General features: G+C 42.6%; 1 protein-coding gene across 6 annotated transcripts in view; it reads right to left on the bottom strand.

Annotated features, from left to right (window-relative positions):
* Positions 1-23,704, bottom strand: part of ST3GAL3 (ST3 beta-galactoside alpha-2,3-sialyltransferase 3) — a 144,794-nt gene that overhangs the window by 43,418 nt on the left and 77,672 nt on the right. For all 6 annotated transcript variants that reach the window (XR_006168880.1, XR_006168879.1, XM_042819251.1 and 3 more), the window contains 2 exons: positions 15,604-15,698; positions 4,915-4,978 (listed from right to left, as the gene is read on the bottom strand). Coding sequence is in view for 4 of the 6 variants with exons in the window: in XM_042819251.1 (XP_042675185.1) it covers positions 4,915-4,978; positions 15,604-15,698 (159 nt within the window). In the remaining 2 variants the exon portion in view is untranslated. The remainder of the gene's footprint in view (positions 1-4,914; positions 4,979-15,603; positions 15,699-23,704) is intronic.

Below are 23,704 nucleotides of genomic sequence, written 5' to 3'. Positions count from 1 at the left end.
GCACGTGATGCTCCTCCTGACAGACTGCTGTGTGTAAACAACTGCCTGGAGGTGGATGAGCAGCCCTGGGTCGGACTGGTGAGCATTAGCTACACATGAGGGAAGCACCAGTTCCATCAGCCAAAGCTGTACAAGCAGCCTCTCATTATGGCCCTGTTCCCACACTGCACTTGTAGAATGATCAAAGCCCATCCTTAATTTTCTCTTGACCATACAAACTGAATCAAGTTCGTCACATGCCTCATGCTATGGCAGCTCTCCTAGATCTTGAGTCACATTTGCACTACCTTTCTGAACTGCTTTCAGCTTCTCCCCAGACCTCTGAAGCACTGACTCTGGAACACCAGCATGCGGAGCTAACGCTGCTCAAAAACATCCCTTTTGTACAGAGATTTTATGTATATGTACATTGTTTCAGTGTTCCTTTTATAGTCACTGGTTGGCGGAACACAATTCTCATCTTGCAAGCAGATTCCGCGTCATCACCTCTGCAATGCCTGATTTTTGGTTTGGCTCCAGTAAAGGAGCACTGCTCAAAAGAGAGCTCTACAGAAAGGTCGAGACTCACTCACTCCTCCTATTCCTCACAACCCCACTTTTTGGCTGCAGCAGATGTTTAGTGCAATTTCACATTTCCTCCAGATCAGCCTTAGGCACTGGGAATACCTGCCAGCAGACTTGCATGGGAAGTTCACTAACGAAATAATTCTCAGCCCTGACAGTGACTTTTAGAAGCTGTGTGTCATATTCCATTCCTAGAAAGCTGATAGATCTACAGAGACATTGCATGGAACATAATGCTGGACAGAGATAAATAACTAATGCCTGTCTTTACAAAGGTTACCTTTATCTAGCTTCCAGCTTATCTAAAAAATATCCCACTTACATGAAAAGGTTTTATTTCCACAAAACCCAAGATAACCGACACCAATTATGCTGCCAGCCTAGCTCTGGTCTAGATCAAACTTTCCAGCATTTTTCCTACAAAACCAAGCTCATCAACATACTGTCACCCCATATCTCTTACATTTGCTGTCCTACTCAACATTCCAAGAAGGGTTAAAAAGCAAACAGCAATAATAAAGAGAACGCCTCATTTAACTCTTTAAACACTATCCAGGGCTTACTGATTTAAAAAGACATAATTGCCAACTAACATCTTCACAGTTACTAACTGAAAGTATAGAACATATTTCATTGTCACTGCAGTACAGGACATCATTCTCTCTTTATTCATCGCTCTCCCCCTAGAACCGAAGGTTTAGTCTCTGATCTCCTAATGGCTTTTCTTTTTTTTTTTTTTTTTTTTTTGAGAAGTGTTTTACACACTTTCCCTGCAATGCCAGCCATCTTGTAGGACAGTGAGAAGATTATAATGCCACCCTAGTGGCATTGTGAGAGAGAAGCCTTGGGCAGGGAAGTGTCAGGCACCCGATCCCACATTCTGACCAGTAGTTTGGACACTTGGCATCAGTGCAGCTGAACTGCTGGCTCCAGGCAAGTTTCTGGCTAAAGAAACACACGGTGCAGGCAGCATCAGTTACATAGCTCAATGGTTTTCCTAAAAGGTGTGCAAACACTTTTTGGTTTGCTCACATATCATGTCCATCCCATAAGCCTTTTCCAGAACAGCTCATGTACTGAATCATCAAATGGAGCCCCTATTCCAATTTGCTACCCGGGTGGTATGAAGGAGGGTCATGGACTTTCTAGAGCAGAAAGGCATTCCCTAAAGCCCCAAGCTGGGAGCTGAAGCCAGATGTGCAGCCTCTGACACATGTGCTCAGAGCTTGAGTTCATCTATACCAAGACTAGGATTCACGTCAACATTCTGGAACAATACAGTACTGTAAGCACATGCATGCATCGTAGCCATTCCTGCCTCCCCTTCCTCCCTTGTCAGAGCACTTCAGGGATTTGTAAAAGGAAAAAAACCACAAAGCCTTCCTCTACGCAACTTTGGAACCAAATGCTTTGAGGAAAGATGTAACAGTAATTTAAAAAAAACAACCAAACAAAAACATCTTGAGGGCAACTGGTGCTTAGGGAGGCTTAGCATATGCCTGTCTGATCCGGCTGCTGCTGCTTCTACCAGTGCTATCAGCCTGGAGGGACACAGGCACTTCTGCTCCATCAAGTTCCTTCCTCATTACTTTATATACTGCATTGGTAAATACTGTGTTATAAACTCAAATTTGCTGTTTTCCTTCTTTACCACCTGGAAGCAATACAAAATGGTCTGATTTTCCCCAGGAAAACTCAGAGCAGAGTTCCAACTACCATCGCAGAGACGACTGCAACTTTACCTACCTCCTGCCCTGGAGTAGAAGCATGACATCAAAAGCTCTACAACACAAAGGTGCCATAATAAGGATGACATGGAGAACAACTAAGAAAGCAGGACATCACTTGCACTGTTACAGAAGTGAACTATAGCATTTGTTCACATGCCCTCCAGCTGCTGCAAGTTGTTAACAAAACCCTCTGCTCACAATGGAGGGATTAGTTGGAGTGAGTTGACAAAGCTGCTCTGGGATGATGAAAGGTGTACGCATACCCGGAAGGATTGAGTTTGCCTCATTTCAGCACCAAGTCGAGTACATTGTGTCAGGAAAGGTACATCAGGATGCCCTTTTGACACAGGGATAGTCAAACAAACAAGTTCACTTTCAGGGCTTCTAGGACGTATGTGAAGTTAACATCTCAAAGGGATATTTTTTGTGAAGGGGGACAGAAATGGAGAAGCTTGGGTGGGGACAAGACTGCAGGCTTGGTGTAGATCCCCCACCGCACAGCCCTAATCCCCTCTTTCCTTCCTATGCTCTCACGCACTGCTCTGACCTCATCTCCCCTGCCTCTCCCACCCTTCCCCTGGGAAAGCATGTGGTTACATGAATGCTTGTTTCAATAGGTTCAGATGCGCTCACCCTCCCCACCCATCCCTACTCCTCGGCCTCTCGTGCTGCTGCTCCAGAGCTGTGCCTGAACAACTGTTCAGTGGGAGGGAAGCTCTGCAAATGAGGTGACTAAAATGACCTAGGTTAAGAGAAAAACTTACTTTAAAGCCTGCCCTCAGCCTAGGTATTAGGATAACAATACTTACTGGGAGAGTGGTCAGACACTGGAGCAGACTTCCTAGCAAGGTGGTTGATGTCCTGTGCTTATCTGTTCAAGAAGCATTTGCATAATGCCCTTAATAACATGCTTCAACTTTCAGTTAGCCATGAAGGGCTCAGGCAGGTGAACTCAATGATGTTTGTAGGTTGCTTGCAACAGAACTACTCTATCCTAAACATCAGCAGTACAAGGAGAGTGAAGGGAACAACAGAGCAGGTCACGGAAGGAAAGATAGCTTCTTGTACTGTCTTTGCCAACAATGTTAATGCAACCCCATTCTAAAGAGAAGGTGAACTTGGAGCATCTTCCCTACTCCCAGAATCACCTTACTAAGCTCCAGAAAGCCTACATGTGGAGGGACTTGAAAGATTTGACCCCTTGTACATCACAGACTAGATACATCTAGTGGTACTGGACACAGAGATCTTTGTAACATTTGTTAATCTATGATTCTATTATCTGTTACCCAGCTCTGTCACAACAGAGCATTTTTTCAGCCCATAAATCAGGCCTGTTCCAGTGGCTGCAAAGAGAAGAGTAAAGGGTGAAGATGGAGACTTTCTCCTTGAATGGTGAGCAGTAAGGAAGCGACCCAAACCTCAGGCTCCTGCTCCCTGCACAGTGAAGCTGTGTCAGAAAGAAACTGTTGGCTCTGTTTTGACCTTGAGATAAGATGGAAAAGCAGCTAGTCTTCCCTCAACAGTAGCTCCATCAACGCTTCTGAAATCCAAAATAGCAGATGCTCCTTGCTGCCAGGACTGTAAATTCATTAATGATCACACCAGCAGAACATTTTGGGAAGCATACCCAAATCTTCATTTGGCAAACTTCGAAGCAACCTAAATTAGCAGAGGGACTGCAAATAATAGAATAAACTTTCAATACAAAGATGAACTCCCAACCATAACTACATTTGGCAAGATCTACAGTCCACATGAGAGCTGAGGAAAGGCTGGAGAAACTCATGAACTTTGTCACACTGGGAGAAAGGCTGCTGGGCCAGGAAATAAAACGAGTGTGTTTAGAAAGCAGGAGCTGCACTGTTAGCCTGGGTTCAAGGAAGCACTGCTACTTGGAACAGAGCACTACAGGACTTTCAAAAGAGACTGTGCCCCAGTGAAAACCTATGACAGCTTCTGAAAGAAAGTACTTCCAACCCAGGATTTAGCACTAGACCAAAACTGCAGGGCAAAGAAAAGGAATGACAGAAAAAACAAGAATAGGAAAGACTACAGGAATAATGCTGGGAAGTTGATCATAAACATGTCAGTCTCAGAAGCAAGCTCTACCATAGGACTGAAGAATCAAAGGAACTTCTTGCAAAGGCATCAATCCAAATACCTCAGGACCCTGGAGTACTGCTATCGCATCCTGGCACAGGCTTGGACAATCACACATTCCTGCCTTAAGAGTAAGGAATTCATGAAACATTTTGTTAAAACAAGCCAGATCCTTCTTTCCCTCTAAGAGGTTCTTGTGATCCTATTGCTTTGTCAGAAAGGCTGAAAAAGAATAATGTGTTTATAGAAAACTTGCTATTTACTTACTTGAAAAATAGTCAAGAGAGTGTATTGTGACACCATAGGAAACAAAAGATTAGGAAACAGTCAAAAGGTAAAGGCTTTTTCCCACTTGTGTTTGACTTAAAAGGCCTCTCACAGTTTACAGTTTACTGGAAAAAGTACTGCTTCCAGCTCCTGATCCACCTCCAAAGCACAGCCAATCTCTGGCAAAGTTTATTTAGGACATGGAAAATAACTGCTTCAATGGCTACTACTCTAAAAGGTCTCATCTTACCTGTCAAGAGCTGGAGTTAGACGGTAATCTTTGGTTGCTGACAGGATGGCTTTGATCAAATTATCTAGGGAGAAAGAAGAAGGCATTAGGAAGAAGTTCTCAGTTCTAACAGAAATGAAAAACAAAGTGATGCAAAGCATCTGAAGCAGTTACTCGGAGGAAACAAGGTTCATATCAGGAACAACAGCTTTTACTTGCGTGTACCTACTTTCTCTGAACAATGATCTTCACAAACTGTCTGTGAAGACATGATGGGCCAAGTTTTGATGTAATGCACGAGTGACTTGCACAGAGAGAGTGCCAGGAAACAGACACACTCCAGTTTAAGGCAGTGGTTTCACACCCACTTCCCTGGAATTGCAGTTCCACAAACACTTCAGCCATGCAAAGCCAACGCCACTGTCAATGCTTGCTTTCATTCAAGCTTTTACACAGCTGAGCAGTGCACTGAATGTAGGGCCAGCAAACAGATGTAGTATTTCTCTCAAATATAATTATTTTCCAATCAGGGATTTCATACGCTAGGTATAGGTTCTATGTATCTGGCAGCCATCAGTAAATTCTCTTCTATGAGTTCACAGTCCTCCTGAATTCATAGGGACCCATTCATTTTCTGATTTTGAATCTGGCTTCTCTTACCTTCAATTACACTGGAAAAGGCTGTGAACAATCAGTCCCCTTGCACTTTCCCTAACAGACTACAAATTTCTCTCATATCCTCCCCCTACCGGTCAATTGGTTCAAAAGTGCTTAGGAAACAACTAGACAAAAGGAGTAAATAAGTCTCATTTCTTGAAAGATTAAAAATGACAAAGTACCATTGAAAAGACTGACATCAAGTGATTTTTTACAGTGAACAGAAACGATTATTTTCCAGATAGACACTACTTATGGCATTTGGCACAGTTTGGGCATCTCTTTTAAGCAAGGACTTCTGTTCTTACGTACTAGTTACACTCCATTAGTCTGCAGAAACTGCAGGACAAGGGTGTAGGACAAACATGTAAGACTTAGGCAGCCAATGTGCCAAACAACTTGGAGCCTGACAAGAAACTGGTGAGACACAAGACAGACATAAAAAGGTGAAGAACAGAAAACCACAGACAGTTCCTCTCAATTTAGTGAATTTCTGCCACGGCGTTACTGACAGCCCCTGCCAACTGCTGCAAGCTGGGAGCCAGGGTTACTTTCAGAAGAAGGCAATATTCAGGAGTAGAATAAGGAAAGAAAAATCTGTAGGATAAAAGTCACTTCCTTTGCTAACAGAAACAGTTTTTGTTTTCCTGCATTTGAAGATTTCTTTCTGACATTGACAACAAACTCCCTCTCCAACAGGAATGCTATTTCCCAAAGTCTTCTGCAACAGCAGTAGGTTGTCACGACCTCCAATGGCACGGCGCCACAGCCCTCTCCTTGGCCTGTCTCTTGCACTGACTCTTACTACATGGTATACATTACAGTGGTTATTTTCCCACACTCTCAGAAAAAAAGAGATCAAAAGATCCCAAGTCAAGGCTGCAACCTCCCATCTACCACGCTTTTTTCCTGCCAGGTTTGGTCTACCATCCCAAAGGTCAACACTCTGCACTTCTCAGAGGCCATCCTTTGTATCAAGAACCACTAATGTGGTTTTTCTCATCTTGCCAACTTATTAGAAATGCCTTCATAGCAAATGTTCAGGAATTAAATATGACTACTTTAGGACTGGATATGGCAGCATCTGGAATGGGGATGTTCCCCATTCCCATCACCCAGTGAGAAAAGACGAACAAACTAAACAAAATAGGACATTCAGATAAATAGCTAAGATAAAAATAGCTAAATGCGAGATACTTCCTCAGCAAACCCCACAGTCTAACAACAAATGGCATCCAAAGAGTTTTGGACGATGCACAAATCACAAGTGTTATCATTCAAAACTGCTGTCTGAAACTCAAAACAAGGTACTTCACTGCTGAGCGTTGGCTTGTGGCAGCCATGACGGCTGCCCAGATGCCCTCAGTGTCAGCAAGGCACGGATGCAGAGACGGTGCCAGCATATCTTCTCTTCTGGTTGGCACCCGAGAGGAATGGAACACTGGTAGGTGTACAAGGTGTATGAGTGCACCAAGGAGGAGCCAGGAGGGGCCTGAGTATACATGTTGTCAGTACTACAAAAGATAGAAGATAAAAATTCTTCCTGTTACAAGCAACAGGTATGCGTGCACTCATCTCCTGCTTCCAGGGCCAAGGTACACAGCCAGCTGAGGTGTAACACAATTCATTAGCTCAGACACATCACCATTCAGGCAAGTCTCACTCTTTGAGAGACATTTCCCATCTGGAAACATTTCAGCTACTTCTGTTTGGTGCAGAACTCCAGCCAGCCCAGCAGACATGTCTCAACAGCACAAGCCTGGAGAAGCAAAACTGAGGGGCATAGTGAAGAGATCAGAGGGGCTCAGAGAAGGGCCAGCTCTGACCCAGCAGAACTCACAGCTGCCTCACTAAACACAACAGCAGTATCACTACACACATACTGTTCTTTCTATTCCTTCTGTGCAATTCAAGGCAGACACTGCCAATACTAAACCTTTTCTCCAGCCTGTAGGAAAACAATGATAATAGAACCATAGGATCGTTTGAATTGGAAGGGACCTCTAAGGGTCATCTAGTCCCATTCCCCCACAGTGAACAGAGACATCTGCAGCTCCATCAGGTGCTCAGAGCCCCATCTAGCCTGACTTTCAGTGCACCCAGGGACAGGGCAGCCAGCACCTCTCTGGGCAACCTGTTATAATGCCTCACCAACCTCACTGTAAAAACTTTCTTCCTTATATATAATCTAAATCTCTTCTTTTAGTTTGAAACTATTTCCCCTTATCCCTTCACAGCAGATCCTCCTAAAGAGTTTGTCCCCTTCTTTCTTACAGCCCTCCTTTAGATACTGACAGGCTGATCTCAGGTCTCCCTGAAGCCTTCTCTTCTCAAGGCTGAACAGCCTCAACTACTTCACCCTGTCCTCATCAGGTATGTGTTCCATTCCTTGAATCATTATTGTGGCATTTCTGGTTAGAAGGGCAATGGCAGCATAGCCATCCTTAGTGCTACAAATGTTAGCCTTCCTGGAAGCAAAATGCATCTCAGCGTGGCTTCTCTCAGGATCAAAATCCCATATACAAGAACAAGCTAGATATGACAAGTGACATGGGCATGAATGCTTCAAATTATTAGTATTTGTGTGATTTTTCCTATAAACACGCCTTTTAAGCCAATTTTTTTTGTATAGAAAGAGAAGTTAAAATAACACAAGCCATCCTCAGCTCTACATAGCAGCCTGCAAAGTGCGTTTCTTCCTCCTGCCCTGAGAAGCAGACAAGGTACAAAAGAAGGGTTTCCCAGTTATCTTCCTGGGGCTCCCACCAGCACCAAGCCAGGTAAGAATCATTTTGTGTTCCTTCCAAATGAGTCAGTGGGGCCTTGCTGTGTCCTTGCAGCTCCTCGGAGGGCACGCACAGTCACCAAAGCCTCCACTTTCTCCCAGTATTAAATAATGAACACATCACTGGGGCATGCAATCTGTGACAGTTTTCCACAGCTAAAGTTTCTGTTTATTATACTTCTTCTCTTGTCATGGAGAATTTAGGTTACTGGGGACCGAGGGAGGTTATTTAACTCATTTGTCTATCAACCACTGTGCATGCACTATTACTATACAAACAGAGCCATAGGACTCTGCACATTTTCCTCCCATCTACAGGAGGAGTTGACCACATTTATCTAAGAATCCTGAGTTATCATGACATATTCTATCAGCTTTTCTGTATAATAGCATAAGATTCAAAAGCAACTCAGGACTGCACGGTTTCTCTGAACTAAAGTACATCTTGACTTCAGGTTGACCCTGAAATTTTCAGACATTTGGAAAAACTAAAAGTAAATAGTTAGAAATTAGGCGGGCAGTGACCACACAGTGAGAGCCAGCCTAAGTCTGAATTCTATCATTTTTATCTGTTATTTATGTGGAAGAGTGGAAACCTTCACTGTAAATGTCAACAACACTTAGCACTGTTGTTTCTAATGCATAAGCCTCTTGCTAGTATCATTTAAAAAACCTGAGACCTTTCACTCCACAGAGTTTACTGTGGCCATCTCACAGGACCTACTTTCTGCCTGCCCTAAAAGCAAGGACGCTGGACTGCTCTCAAATGGCCAAAAGAAGGGGCTGTAATGTTTCATAAATACCATGCCAGACACCTTCCTGTAAAATCAGCAAGTCTCCATACCCTTATTGCCACCAATAAGAACCTGAAGGGCATGGATTAGGGTCACGGAACAGCACGGATGGGAGATGGAGGAATGCTTTACAGAAGGATTTGCCATCCTGGCACCCATCATGAGGCCACAGACTCGGGTCCCACCACATACTCCGTCCCAGGAACACCCCATCCAGAACACGATTTGTATTTTAGAGAATCTGGGAACACCACAGGAATCAAAGAGAGTGAAATTCCTTGCAGCGATTCGTTCTATTGATCGGCTAACTTTGTGATGTCCATGCAAGAGAAAGCAGCAAAGGCTGCAGAACTTCGAAGCACATTGCTGACACGTGAACTGGCTCTCCAACACAGTTAGCTACAAACTGCAGGAATCTGTCCTCAGATCAGCTTTTGTATGTAAACACAAGGCAGTGTTTTCTTAAGGTTATAGCTGTGCCAGATTTAGGTGGTTTGCTTGACATGGACCTTAACAATAGAACTTAAAACCACCCCTGCTTCCAATATCACAATACTTCCATTGATGATTTTTAATCATAGTAGAAGACACGTATTTAGTGTGGTATAGATACAAAATACAAAACAAAAGACAGAAAAAAAGCCTCCCTAACAATTTTAGGAAATCCTGGCATGTGGTAAATGTAAGCTCCAGAAAGCCCTTAAGGTCTTTTTTTATAACAAGATATAAATAAAATACATAACATTTGGACTCTTGATTTACATCGTAGTTTTAGAGCCTTCAGGGATTTTTTTTTTCCAAGCTTTTCTTCACAACCAAAAGTTTGTTTTTTTCAGAGTACAAGCTTAGTTCCCAACATAATCCCACGGCTCGGAAAGTTGGAACGTTAATTTAAAGAACAATTATGCCAGAAAATGGGCAACATTTTGCAATAGCCGCGCGTTAACCATTTTGAGCCATATTCAACTCTGACGTCTGGGTAGCAAGAAAGTCTGCACAAACAGCCTCTAATCCATACCAAATGAAAGTAAACCTTGAAGGATTCATTAAGTGCTATCAAAAAGATGCGAGGAAAAACAGAGATAGGTGTAAAAGTGGACTGTTCTGCCTTTCATTGCTGCATTGTTGATGCCACTTCTCAGGTGGACAAGCAACATCTTCAAGGCCAAAAACCTCCACAACAACTACTACAGCAATTTCTAATTTTCCCAAGCCTTGCAGAAGCATTACAATACAGCACTTAAAACAACCAGAGAGCACCTGCTCTTCCCTCTAAGAGGTGAAAGACAGAGATAACGTCCACTTCTCTACTGTACTTCAATACTGCTGAGAAGAACTTTACTTTGGAATCACCCAATTAACTGCAAACGTGGGGCTCAAGAACCCCCTCAAGCACCTTTTGCTTGTCCGTGGTTTGGAGAAGAGCTATTTCCTAAGCACATTCAACAAAAAAGTACCCATTTTTTAATTGAAATAAGGGAGTTCACCAGAGGGTTATACTTTCCTCAAGAGACCTCAAGAGTGAAGGTTGATTTAACCTCAAAACCCTCAGGATTTCTTCCCTTTGCAGGCTTTATTCAGTAACAAAAAGATGGCCCTCTACCTCTTCTGAAACTTGAACATTCCTCCCATCCCCACAACATCCCATTTAATTTCTTGAGGCTATATAATCAGCTAGATTCCCTGGGGAAGCAGCAACATTTTTACAGATACATTCTCATGTGATAATGGCAACGATTACCAATATTGGCCAAGTGTAAAATTCTAGTGGGAAACAGTTCAGAATTCTGCTTCAATCAAACTCAAGAAGAAAATGTTGTGTTAATACTACTCAGAACAGAATTAACAGCTATGCATGCCTGTGCTTCTTGCTCAGTAGTTAAGAACACATGGAAAATAAGAAAATGCTCACTGCAGGAAAACCATACATTCAACAGAGTGTAGGTAAGAAAATCAAGAGAAAGTTGGAGAATTAGAGCAGAAGACAGACATCTCACTATCAGGTGGATCCAGCCAAAAAGTAGGAAAGGCATCTGCATGCAGTACTTCAGCTTCTGCAAAGAGCCGGAAGGGCGGGTTGGGAAAGACCGATTTTCCAGATAGCTTTAGTTTGGGCCAGTTGTAAATTTCAGTCATGATGACCAAGCGAACATGTTTGCTCAAAGATAAAACACAGCTCACGCCAAGCAGGTTGAAGTGGAAGCCTCATGATATGAAGAGTTAATCACATGACATCCCTCCCTCTCCATAAGGGGGAAAAAAACACCAAAAAAACAAAACCAAAAAAAAAAAAAACCCAAAAGAAAATAATAATATTTCTTTCCCTGATAAAATTTCGATATGCCATCTTTGCACACTCAAGAACAACATTTTCACTGAAGATGAATGACCTCTTCCTCGAGAGACTAATGAAAGCACTGGTAGGCAGCACTGAACCATGGTTCTTCCCAGCAGCATTCACACAAAGGAAAACATTCAAATAAAACCAAGCATGAGAACAATTAATCCTTGCACAATATATCTGCTAGTTTTGGTGCTCTAGTAAACGTCCCTCCTGTATCAGATGAAAATATGAAGTCCACTGGCCTGTGCTGCATATTACAGTCAGTAAATCCGTAGCACTTCAAATACGTTCTTAATATTCTCATACTCCAGTGGGGAAGAAACAGCTTCCTGGATTGCTGGTGAAAGCAAATTCTGAGCTGGTAACACGACAGCCGCTCCCTAAGAAATAAACATCACCTTCAAAACCAAACCAATGCAGGGCCAGCAAAGCTGCCTCTCTGCTTAAAACAATCTAGCAGGAACAAAGGTAGAAGACCTATAATTACTGCTATGCAACGACACCATTACTGACTGAAGGCACGAAGGAGATATTACACATCTCATGTTTGCTTAGTTTTTTAGTGTATGCTATGCCATATGTTTTCACTTAAGTTTAAAAAGCCCTGCAGCAACTCCCATCCTCATTACACAGAGATGATGCCAGATACTAGCTACTCTTTCTTATGAAAGCCCTTTATATTCCTTCAGCCACATGTACTGAGAAATTCTATTAATAGTCAGGTATTTCTCCAGCCTTGTTTGTTGCCCTTCTCCAAATAACTCTTTCCTTTTGCTTTAGCTACAGAGGTAAATTTGGGGAGGAGGCCCTCTGGGATAAATAAGCTCACTAACACTATAAACAATTTTCCATTGCTTATTCATTGACAAACTTAACCCTGAAAACCGTGCACTTGCCAGAGGAACTCTGCAACCATATGGACAGCCTGTGCGTATTCATACCTCCGTCAAAACCTTCCATGGAACTCATTTAACAGCTTGAGATTGTTGCAGTCTCCTTGTTCTTCAGAGGAAAAAAAAAAAAAAAGCTGGAAGAACAGGCCTGGGGAGTGCTGGGAAAGAATCATTCCAAAAAAGCAAATGAGAGCCTTGCACATGGTGGAATGCGGGAGGCACTCCAACATTGCAGCCAGTTCTGAAACAATAGCCTGGGACACAGGAGGGTGCTTGGGGTTTGAGCTGTCCTCCAGGGGACATCTTACCATCCAGCTTTTAGAGTTCCAACTTCTTGTTACAGTTTGATCTTTTCAACAGCTCTTAAAGCTGAGTAATTTCATGGCGTCTCTGAAGGATAGCCTTTATTTGGGTTGAATACATGCTAACCAACAAACAAGCAGCAGCACAGCGTCCCACAAGCATCTCCTATCAAACTCTAGTTAGCAGAGTCCTTGCGTTCACCACCAGGACAGAAAACACCCTCCTCTAATTCCTAATCCATTCAAAGGTTCAGAAGCTCACACAGGTGGGTGACCTTCCTGGGTAGGAAGACAAAATACATCCACTCTCTTTTTTGGAGAAAGGGCAAGGACTTAACCTGGCTGTACAAAGAGATCATCTGCTTTTGGGGCTCTTTTATTAATAGAAATGCAACCAAGCAGTCACAGAGGCACATTCTATTGTTGGTTCTGCCAAGTCACACAGCAGGAGAGTACAAAGCCCAACATGGCACTGGTAGGCTGAGTAATAAAGTAAGTGCAGTCGAATGTGACAGTGGGCTGTTTAACAAAGCAATCATTCTTTGTCATTTAGAAAACCCTGATTTAGATTCGGAAGAACACATTCATAGCCAGCTTCACACATTCATAGCCAGCTGCAGAAGTCACAACTGTGTGAAATCCAGAGGCATCGTTTCACTAAAGGTCAAACAGATACCTGTAGAGATCGTTTGGGGTTAAAAACTACAAGCAAATACATCACACTTTTTCAAAAAATATGACACATTTGCACACAGAGAGTGCAAGAGTTCCCAAAATGGTCTACAGACATCTATGATGAATGAAATGATGCCTTAAATCTGCTGTATTGGCTCCCATACTGGGACAAGTTCTCAGCTCTGCTTCTGTCCCAAGTAGCTGGGGACTGGGATCAGGTAAGCAGGCCTTAATCTTGGGTGAACGGAAGGATTGGAGTCAACAAGAACTCTATGTCTATTTAAGACAAATGCTTTTCTCGGAGAGAGTGAAATCTAGATCATAAAAACCCTTTGCACACACTAATAGCCAAATCAGATAATGGCCAAAGGACTAAAGATGAATTCTTCCCTGACAAATGTCAAATGTTAAGCTTTCTAAGTTCTACCGCATGCTTTTTATCAGCTTGAGATGGAAAAATCATCTTTGCAATCGGATTCTTTTTGAAGAAAATGAAGATCCCTAAAGAACTGTCAAAATGATCTGCATGCTGCCTTCTTGATATGACCGCCTTTACAGAGCAGTAGTCCCACCCTTAAAATTCCTGACCTTTTTCTACTCTTTTGCATGTGATTTATCCAGATGTGTGACTCCAAATTAGTGCAGCTCAGTAAACAACGCTCATCAAAAGCTGCTTTCCCATAAAGTCCGCAAGTTAGAATAGTTCTTTCTTGGACCGGTTAATACCAAGTAATGGATAGAAAAGGACTTTTTATTTTCCAGAGACAAAGCAAAGAAAAACGCTGCTATGAGTTTGAAGACCTTTTATGTAAAAGCCCAAAGAACAGAAAGAAACTTTAATGAAAGAGAACAGAACATGTTATCTCTGAAGCTGCTCAGAGTCTCTCAGTTTCATAACTCTGGTACTTCCAAGCCTCTACAGAGAAGTTTCTCTAAGTTTCTTGGAATATGCAGCATTACTGAAAGTGAGCTCATCCTCTAAGTGCATTTCACACAGAAAGCTTTTGCGCTTGGACTCGACCACAGTCACTTGAAAACACTGGGGAACAGAATATTCACCAAAGTTCTCAGCAACATCTTCCCGTTACCACACCAGCTACGATGGGGCTCTGTAAACACCAGCACCTTCCCCAGTTGATTCACATCGGTAATCCCAGCTGCTGGCGTCACACATGCACCCAGCAAAACCCTGCCCCATCTGTTTCAACACAGCCATGTCCATCTACGCTTTCTCAGCCCCCCTGACCACGCGTTTTCCCATGCACATCCCGCTCGGACTGTCTTCATCTCACACCAGCACGTGACTTATCTCCCCACTGCCTGCCGAGGTTGTTTGGATATCAGCAGATCGCTCCGACTGAAAGCCCTAATGAGGTGCTGATCCCATTATCCCATCACTCAGCTGAGCCGGGAGGCGTCCCCTGGGACCGGCCAGAAAAGACTGATGCAAGAATTCCAAGTGATGTGTAACATGAAAGGGCGCCTTTCGCATCGCTAGGACTCGCAGCCTGTCAGCACAGCCATTAGAAATCCCGGGTTGCAGAAGTTTATAATTCAACCCTCCCACACACACAACTTGCTCCAGACTGAAACTTGGCACAAAATTCAATCCCAGGAGGGCATTAAAAAAAATAACCCATTCAACTGTTTCCGTCCCATGGCTTCAGCTCTCAGCCATTTAAATAATGGCAATTTCTTGTTTCTCTCTTTAACTGAGGAAATCCAATATAAAACACCAGATTTACATAACATTGCGGTGGTGATACAAGCTGGCAACAAATCCAGGATGAGGGCTGCCAGAGCCATTCCGTCATCCCCTTTTGGTGAATTTCTCCATTTGGATCCAGTTTAACGGAATGATTTTTATTAAGTCTGGCTGACATTGTGTGTAATCTGCAAATCCCACCTCCACGTTGGTCAGGCAGTATGCCCTAGCCTTGTGCACCTCGTGTGCCCATTAGAAGGGGGCGAGCCCTCCTGCAGTCAGCGCTGCCAGGGTTATTTCTCGAGGCCTCTGCTGCAGTCTGCTGGCTCTCCCACAGCACACCTGAGATGCAGCCCCTGCTGCCATATTTCAGCTGCAGGACAGGACGTATCGCACATCACCACCAAGGTATCCGAATAGATTTCTCCTATTTGTTACACAAGCACACAAGTGGCAACAACTATAAAATAAAGATGCGACCAAACGTTTCAAGAAGAAAGCAAAGCATCTGCAGAACCATGTTCTTGATTCAGCAGCTGTGTAGATCTCTCCTACCTTGTCCTTTAATTCCAAAGGGGGGTACAAAGTCCCTGATACGAGCCCATCTTCTGAAGGAATCATCTAAGAACATTGGTGCCGGCTTCGAGAACCTGAGGAAATTAAAAAGAAGAGAAATTAGCTTCTTATTTAGGGAAGTCCAATTTCTGCAGGGAGCTGGAGAGAATTCAGACCTAAGAGCTTACTCTACAGTCTCACCAGCAGTATCACAACACCACATTTTACTGTTAACCAAAGGTGCCTGTGAATCTGTTAATGAAGACACCAAAAAACCTCTAGTCCCGAGCTTGACAATCACTTCAACTCAACAATTTAGAAGAACATGCTGAACGTCCACGCTATTGTTTGCTGCTAATTTAGCTACAATAAGTTGTAAATTGCAACCAGAGTTTATGTGGTTTAGCTTCAACCCCTGTAGGCATGAGCCAACTTATGCGCTGTCTATGCCAGCGTGTGAAAGCGTGTGAGGAAGGGCCTCAGAGCTCCTTTACACTGTTCATTACACATACTGCTAGCACTGCAGGTGTGCATGCTCAGGGAAGACCTGCATAGCTTCAAGGCAGGAGCTAGCTGCTCCAATGGCTGCTTCTGCCTCATTCATATGCAGGTACACAGCAGCTCTCATCACAAAGGAATAAAGGAAGCGAAGCAGGAGACCATGAAGTAGTACTTGGTTTATAGAGGACAGAAATTCAGTACAGATGTAGGTGTTTTCTTCTGCATTCATTATCATGTAAACGATTCAAGAGACATCCTTGCCAAACCAAACAGTTGTGATCTATCCAAAATCACTTAGAAAGAGAGAACTAGTTCTTCTTAACCATGTCATTATGGAAATACAATTAGCCTAATTACACCCTCAACAAAAAAAAACAGCAGCTACTAAAAATTTGTCCCTTCTAGAAACAAAACAATTAGCACTTTGCCAAAGAAGCTACAAGAATACTGTCTTCCATTCCAGACCACTTCTGAGTGTATTGAGATCAGTGCTAATGCTATAATAATTGGTGTTAATAACTGTTAAAAATCTGTTCAGTCAGTCATACAAGAACAGCAGTGGGGATGTTCTGGATCAGGATCAGACTGCGAAATGAAGATGGGAATGTACTGTGCCTTGGGAGTCAGAAAGTTCATTACACATCAAGTGCAAAGTACAGATGTCTGACAAAGATGGAACTTGACTAACCTAGATCTCACTAGCAGGTGGGATGGAAGCAGGGTTTACCGCTGCTCCTTCGGGCTGTTTGTGCACTCAGCATACTGCAATCCCTTAACTTCTTGCACCTGAACCATCTGATTTAAGATAAACTCATTTACACTACGCTGCTGTCATGCATGCAGAAACAACATCAGATAGCAGCACAGTGAGGAAATGTTGGAATGAAGATAAACTGCAAAATACAGCCCAACCTGAGCCAATGAGAGGTTGCGGAAATCTCTGGGAATGTGGGAGTGTTTAACTAAAGAACAGAAGACTGCAACTCACCCCTGTGCACTGCTTTGCAGTCATGCAGTCTTTAGTTAGATAACCTATAGCCATGAATGCAGGATGCACAGATTACCTGGCTGATCTAAAAACAAGGAGTGTTTCTCCAGAGCCCAAATGAGAGCTGAGGAAATGAAAGGATTGGTATAATTTTATCTGGAAAACAGTAGGGAAGATGCGTTAGATACATCACAGCTTCTGAATGCCTCAAGGAAAAAGAAGAAAAACAACAACACTCCACAGCCCTACTCAAAACAAAGCAAAACAACAACAACAAGAACGAACAGGATACAATAATACCCTGACAACACTCTAAGAACTTCAATAACATGACAAATTAGTTTGTTGTTTGTACTGCTGATTCTTCAAGCTCTGATGCACCGAAATGTAAGTATTGTGTAACACTATTGAGTCTCCCAGGAGTTCTCTCTGCCTTCTGGCAACATCAACAGGAAGACTTCTTGCAGGACTCTCATGCAGGCTCTCAAGGCTTAGAACCCAGATGGCCGCAGGACAGATGTCACAGCTTTCCCTTTAGAGCTTACAGCAGAATGGTGCTCTGGAATGGTCCCCGTGTTCCCCAAGCAGCAGCCTCAGCGCAGAGCCATGGCAGCACTTGTGGGGCACCACCAGTGTTGGGCTGACTTTCTCAGGTCATCAAATGGCTCTGGTTTTGTGGTGCCTAAACAGGAGGGTGAAGCACCCACTGCCCATCTTACTGCATTTGCTGCAAGTGAAAAGGAAGTTTTCTAGCAAGCGCTGCAATAGCCTTAGGCCACCTACTGTTATCTGCTAGTACGTAACACTATTTTACTCAGAGCCAGGGAAACTGGCTTTTAATTCACATTTCTGCTTCATTTAAGGCCACTGGGGAACAGGTTTGGGAAAAATATTATTGCCGTGTGGGGAAAAAAAAAAAGAGCAATTAAAGGTTATCTAGCTGCCATAAATTCTGAAGGTAATCCCATTCTGGAAATATTAAGAGATCATGAATGCCATAAGCACATGATCTATGAAAAGCACTTTGCAACCCCAATAAATCAGAGCAGGCCAGCAGCGATGTCCGTCAGTGACAGGGAAATGCTGTCTGCCAAAGCTCTCCTGGAGCATGGCTGCTCTATCTCGGCTCTGAAGTGTGTCTGGTATACTCTAGGACCCTTCAAGAAATATCAGAATATGCCTCAAACAGTCCATGGGAATGCTCTCAGCACCTAAAATACATTCCAAGGAATGTGTGGGAGTTTGTCAAACAGAAAAACGAAATGCCTCTGAACGATTCTAAATTTTGTATTTACTGAGCATCTTACACGTGGGATGCAGCTTTTCTCCTAAGTCATGGAACCACAGAGGTTGGAAAAGGCTCTCAAGATAACCAAATCCAACCCCAGCCCACCATGCCCACTGACCACATCCCTCAGTGCCACATCTCCACGTTCCATGAACACCTCCAGGGACGGTGACCCCAACACGTCCCTGGCAGCTGTGCCACTGCATCACCGCTCCTTAGGAGAAGGAATTGTTCCTTATATCCAACCTCAAGTCATCCACCATGGCTATCCAAAAGGCAGGTCACATTCACAGCGTCAGAATCGAAAGAGGTTTGTGCTCCATGGGAAGACAGCATTTGAAGCAACAGCTTCTATTTTCCACATTCAAATATTAAGTACTTCGCTTTTACTCCACCTTAAATTCCCAAACTGACACAATGCCATTTTGTATCACAGCAGCCATGAAAGGGTGAGGAATTTGAGTGTTCATGGCACAAAGCTACAATCTTTGTGATTTGGGAGGCAAACACAAGTATCTCAAAATCTCTAGTCTGAATGGCATACCCCAGCAAAGGATGCCCCAATAGACAAAAATAGCCATTGAATAATTGCTGATACTTAATTTCAGGTACAATCCTTTACCAATCACTAGCTGCTGTTTTCAAGGCAATTAAATACATAAGTGTGTAGAAAGGAATAAGCTCAACCAAAGTGAAAGCAAAATAAATAGAACAGCTAATTGTCTTTTGCTATAATACAGAGGAAGGAAGACATGGCCAAGTCCCTGAAAGAGCCAGGGGAAGGATGGCACCACATATCTAGGAATCAGATAGTGAGAAAAGACAGCTGGGCACCCACTAAGCTCCATTGTGAGTTTATCGCCCAACTGCTTCCCTAGTAGGAGTTCAGCTGTTTCATTTTTTGTTTCTTTTTTAATTAGGGAGAATCAGAAGAGGAAACTGCAAGATGAAAGAAAATCCAACTGCATTAGAACCTAGAGTTGTATATAACTGCACATTACGTTCTTGAAAGGACATGGAAAGCCTCCAACATGAGGTGTGTGTTTTGTTTCGTTTTTAAAAAAAACACCAAAAAATGACTGATGTGTTCTGGCAAGACTTCCATGCTCTTTTGTTTGCTTATGCTGAAAAGCATCCACGGTTAGACAGAAGGAACAAAATCTACCAACTTTATTAATAAAAAGGCTGAAACACAAACCAAAGCACTCCAGCAGTCAGTAATTAGCACTGAGAGATTTATAAGAGCACAGGGAGAAAGTCTAAACTAACCTTTTCCTTTCTCCCTAGTGAGGCCTAGATGTATGCCCTCTCTCCTGCCTCCCTTCTCTAGGAAGCAGCCTGGTTTGACAGCACAGCGAACAAGAAGGCTTGTGATGTCCTGATTTCACATTTCTTATTGACAGTAATCCTTTGTCAGAAATCCAAGCAGCTCAGAGATTCCTGAAGCAGTTGAAAAATTTAAGAAATCGCACTAATAAGGATTAAACCCATCCCACAGCCTACATACCTCTTTTCCTAAATCAGCAAATAAATGAGTCAAAAATGGATGGCTGCAAGGAGGAAATCTTTGACAACAGAGATCGGGAAAAAAATTAAGTTGATCTTAAACTGTAGAAAAGGACTAAAATAAATTAGACAACTTATTACTGAAGAACAGCCACCATGGGTCAGTATCACCTATCATGGTCATTTGAAACCCCCCTTTCTTTTTTTTTTTTCCTATTGCAGCAGTAAAGCCTGTTAAGCACTCCACTGTATTCAGGATCAAAAAGCATCAGCTTCACAGCCATTTCCAGTTCTGGGCCTCATGCAAAAATCCATGAACAAACTGGAAACAGGCTGTAGGAGAGCTATGAAAAAGATCTAAGGTCTAGAAAACACAATCACTGAAGAAAACTAGAAAGTGAATTTATTTAGTCTGGTGAATAGAAATTGCAAGAGGACATGATAAGCCCTTAAATATTGCAAGGCTGCTGCAAAAGAGAAAGGTTGTATCTCCTTATCTCTGGTAAATAGAAGTAGGAGCTTAAAATGCTTTAAAGGAAATAAACATTAGAAAAATGTTTCTTATGCTTGGGATTATCACGTATTGAAATCTATTACCTGGATACGTTACAGAACCTGAATCAACCACATTCGTTTCGTATTGTATTGTTCTGTTTGCATCTATTAAGAATGAATGAGTCATAGCTGTGCCCACTTTTAAGTGGGAAAATTAAATAGATGACCTTTTGAAGCGCTGCACTAGTCTACTTCCTCTAAAAGCACTTTCTCACTGTGCGATGTTGCTAGGAGGTGTCAGAGTACCTAAGCCACAGTCTGCTGCAGTGGGGCATCAAGAGCTACCCGTCAGACTCCTTGGGACTCTCAAGTATTTACCTTTATATACAGCAATCAAATTTCAGTACAAACACAGCTTTAGATAAGCAGCACATGGATTTTGCAAGCCTGCTGCCTGCCAAGACTGCCTTCTGTTTGTACCCAGTACCTTTGTGATAAACAGGAAGACACGTAAAGTTTAACCTTTCTGCAGTCATTTAATATCTTGTGCTTATGCACCACCAGGACACAAAATCAAAGACTGATTTAATATCGTCTGTCTCCCCTGTCTCCTCCCCATGTTATAACAGGGATGAAGTCTAAGACTGTGCCCTGGTGAGCTCACCTGGAGCGTCTCTTTATAATGACAACAATGATGTATGAGACTGTCAAGTTTTGAGATAAACCATAAATGTTAAAAACCGCAAGAAATCAGTTTGCCTAATCCAACCCATTCCTCAGACTCTGCTACAGATTCTCCGAATGCTTCTGACAACAAACAAACAAACAAACAAAAAACACACGTGTGCACACAAAAATAACAACATGCTTCATTTAAAGGTTCACTTCCTTTTGGAAAAGAAAAAAAAGCTGTACAACTCAAACACAAGGCAGAAACTTTGTCCTGACCTGCCTCGTGGCACAGCACATAAGACAATGTAGAAAACCTGTCATTGTTCACAGAACCCTCTAATACCAAGGCACAATTAGGTAAGGGGTGAAAAGCTGGCTTCAAGACAGCGTAGAATAATGTTAGTTTAAAAACCAGTCTTCTAGCAACATAGTTTGCTTTTCACGACTTACTGTCAAAGATGCAAGATTGAATTACAGCTGGTTTTTCCTACCAAAAGCCAGGTGGGGTGTTTGTGGCCTCTGAGGGAGAACCGAGCCAAATAGATGAGATTACATGGTATTTGGAAACATGATGAAGGTGAGCAAAAACAGACTGTAATTGCTGCTTGAGCTTTCAAAGTCCTCCATGCAAAGAAAAAAAAAAGAAAAGAAGAAGAAGATGAGAAGGGAAGAAGAATGGATCCGGTTCTTCCTCCAACAAAAAGACTCCGCTCACATGGAAGATGCCAGCCAGCAACTCTATCAGTTGGCCAAAGTTCAGCACAATTATGGTCCAGCTCATGTTTCACCAGAACAGAAAGGAGATTGCTGTTTCTAATCAAAAAGAATGGCAGAGCAGTTGTCTCGGCTCACTGCTGCTGCGCAACATCGCTCTACCAAAAAGCAGGGAATCAGATCCTTGCCGTGAAGATCTAACGCACATACCAGAAGAGTGCAGGTGATGGCCACAGCTCACATCACTGACCTACTGTCCTTCATCATAGATGTTAATCACCTGATCAGTTAAAATGAGTGACTGCACTTGGATTTTATAAAACCACTTTTATCCTACCTGCAGACAAGAGCAAACCCATGGCCACGCCACTGCCAGCAATCCTCTCCTACCCACCAGTCTTAGGGTAGAACACACCAAATTGCATTTCATTCTTCCAAAATCCTTTGGCTTTGTTTCTGGCTACCACGTTTCAGATGTAGATACCTGTACTGATGTTATTCTGCAGTACCAGAATAATTTTTCAATTTGAAAGCAGTGGAGGGCATAGAGAATTTTAGTGGCCTCCATGACGAGTAATAGTGCCATTACAGAAGGAGACTGGAATACCTAATTCTTCCACCTAGAACAGCCAAGCACAAAACAGATGTGACTGCTCTGCAACATACAGCAGAGGGGATAAAGCAAAGAAGGAAAAGACGTAGGGATGCTAATGAAAAAAGAGGCATAAGGGACAACCATGACGATACGGCCAAACTGAAGACAAAAAGAAGGTCACTCATGTTTAAAATGGGCAAGCTCCAAAATAGCCTTGCGATGGAAGCTGAGGAAGACAGGCAAGTACAAAGCAGATTACTCATGTGAAGCTTCATGAATTTACAAAAAGAGTTGCATGTTTGGTGTCTGCACAGGCAGGAGACTAGACTTTGTAATTCATTTGGTTCCTGCATGCCAGGTAATCCTTCACATCTGGCACATTGCTCTTTTTCAGGTCAAAAATTTCCGTAGAGTAAAAATTTCCTGCGTAAGTCATACTGGAGCAATGATGTTGGTAGAATAAATGTCAATGTTTAAAGCACCATTCTTGAAACAGAAAGTTTGTTCAGAGAAAGAACAGTGTCACATTCTTCCAGAACGATCAATGCCCTTTAAGAACCTAGACAAAAAATCCCATTAAGATTATATGGAAAATATTAATTTGCTTCAGAGTACACAGCATGGCATTAGCAGAGGTGTTGTTGGCTCTTTGGACTTTGTTATAAATAATACAACATTCTGAAAAGTTTTACAGGACCCTGTTCCCTAGAAAAATCTCAACTTTCACATAAGTAAAAAGAAGTAATGATAAATTAGAAAGAAAAAAAAAAAAAAGGATTTTCCTAGCCAATATAAGTTGGAAATGAGATTTTCATAGCTGGTAGAGGCTCTGAAACCTGAGGAAAAATACAAAATAATCACTATTTCCAAACTGCTTGCATTTTCTGTTCTGACTCATCATTACTGAATATTTGTAGGCTGCAGTTTTCATCGGTGCAAGTTCCAGCAGTGACGTCCACGTGGTACAGAGAAAGCATCCCCAATGAAAATGCACCCAAAGGAAAAAAAAAAAAAAAAAGAAAGCAAAACAATAACAGTGGAAGAAAGAGTCCACAGAAGCTATTCTGCCAACAGCAGCTTACAGCACAGACAGCCAGATGATAAAATGCAAAGAAACAAAGACAAGAATAAAGTAAATTGTTCCACTCCTTTGTATACAATGTAAATTGACACTCAGACCATCATGCAGATAGCCCATTGTGATGCTGCTTAGAATTTTTATGTTTTTTGCCATTTCCCAAAAAGATTTGTTTTAGTCATCACAATCTGTGTCTGACACAAAAAAGCGGCACAGCAATGACAATCAAGTCTACAGCTTCACAGAGAGAACAGGAAGATAAGA

This window comes from Centrocercus urophasianus, unplaced genomic scaffold, assembly GCF_019232065.1.
Source record: "Centrocercus urophasianus isolate 14NV4802_14NV808 unplaced genomic scaffold, USGS_Curo_1.0 seq_18, whole genome shotgun sequence".
NCBI classification, from domain to species: domain Eukaryota; kingdom Metazoa; phylum Chordata; class Aves; order Galliformes; family Phasianidae; genus Centrocercus; species Centrocercus urophasianus.
The sequence above is the reverse complement of the archived record's forward strand: the minus strand, read 5'-3'. Positions and strand labels throughout refer to the sequence as shown.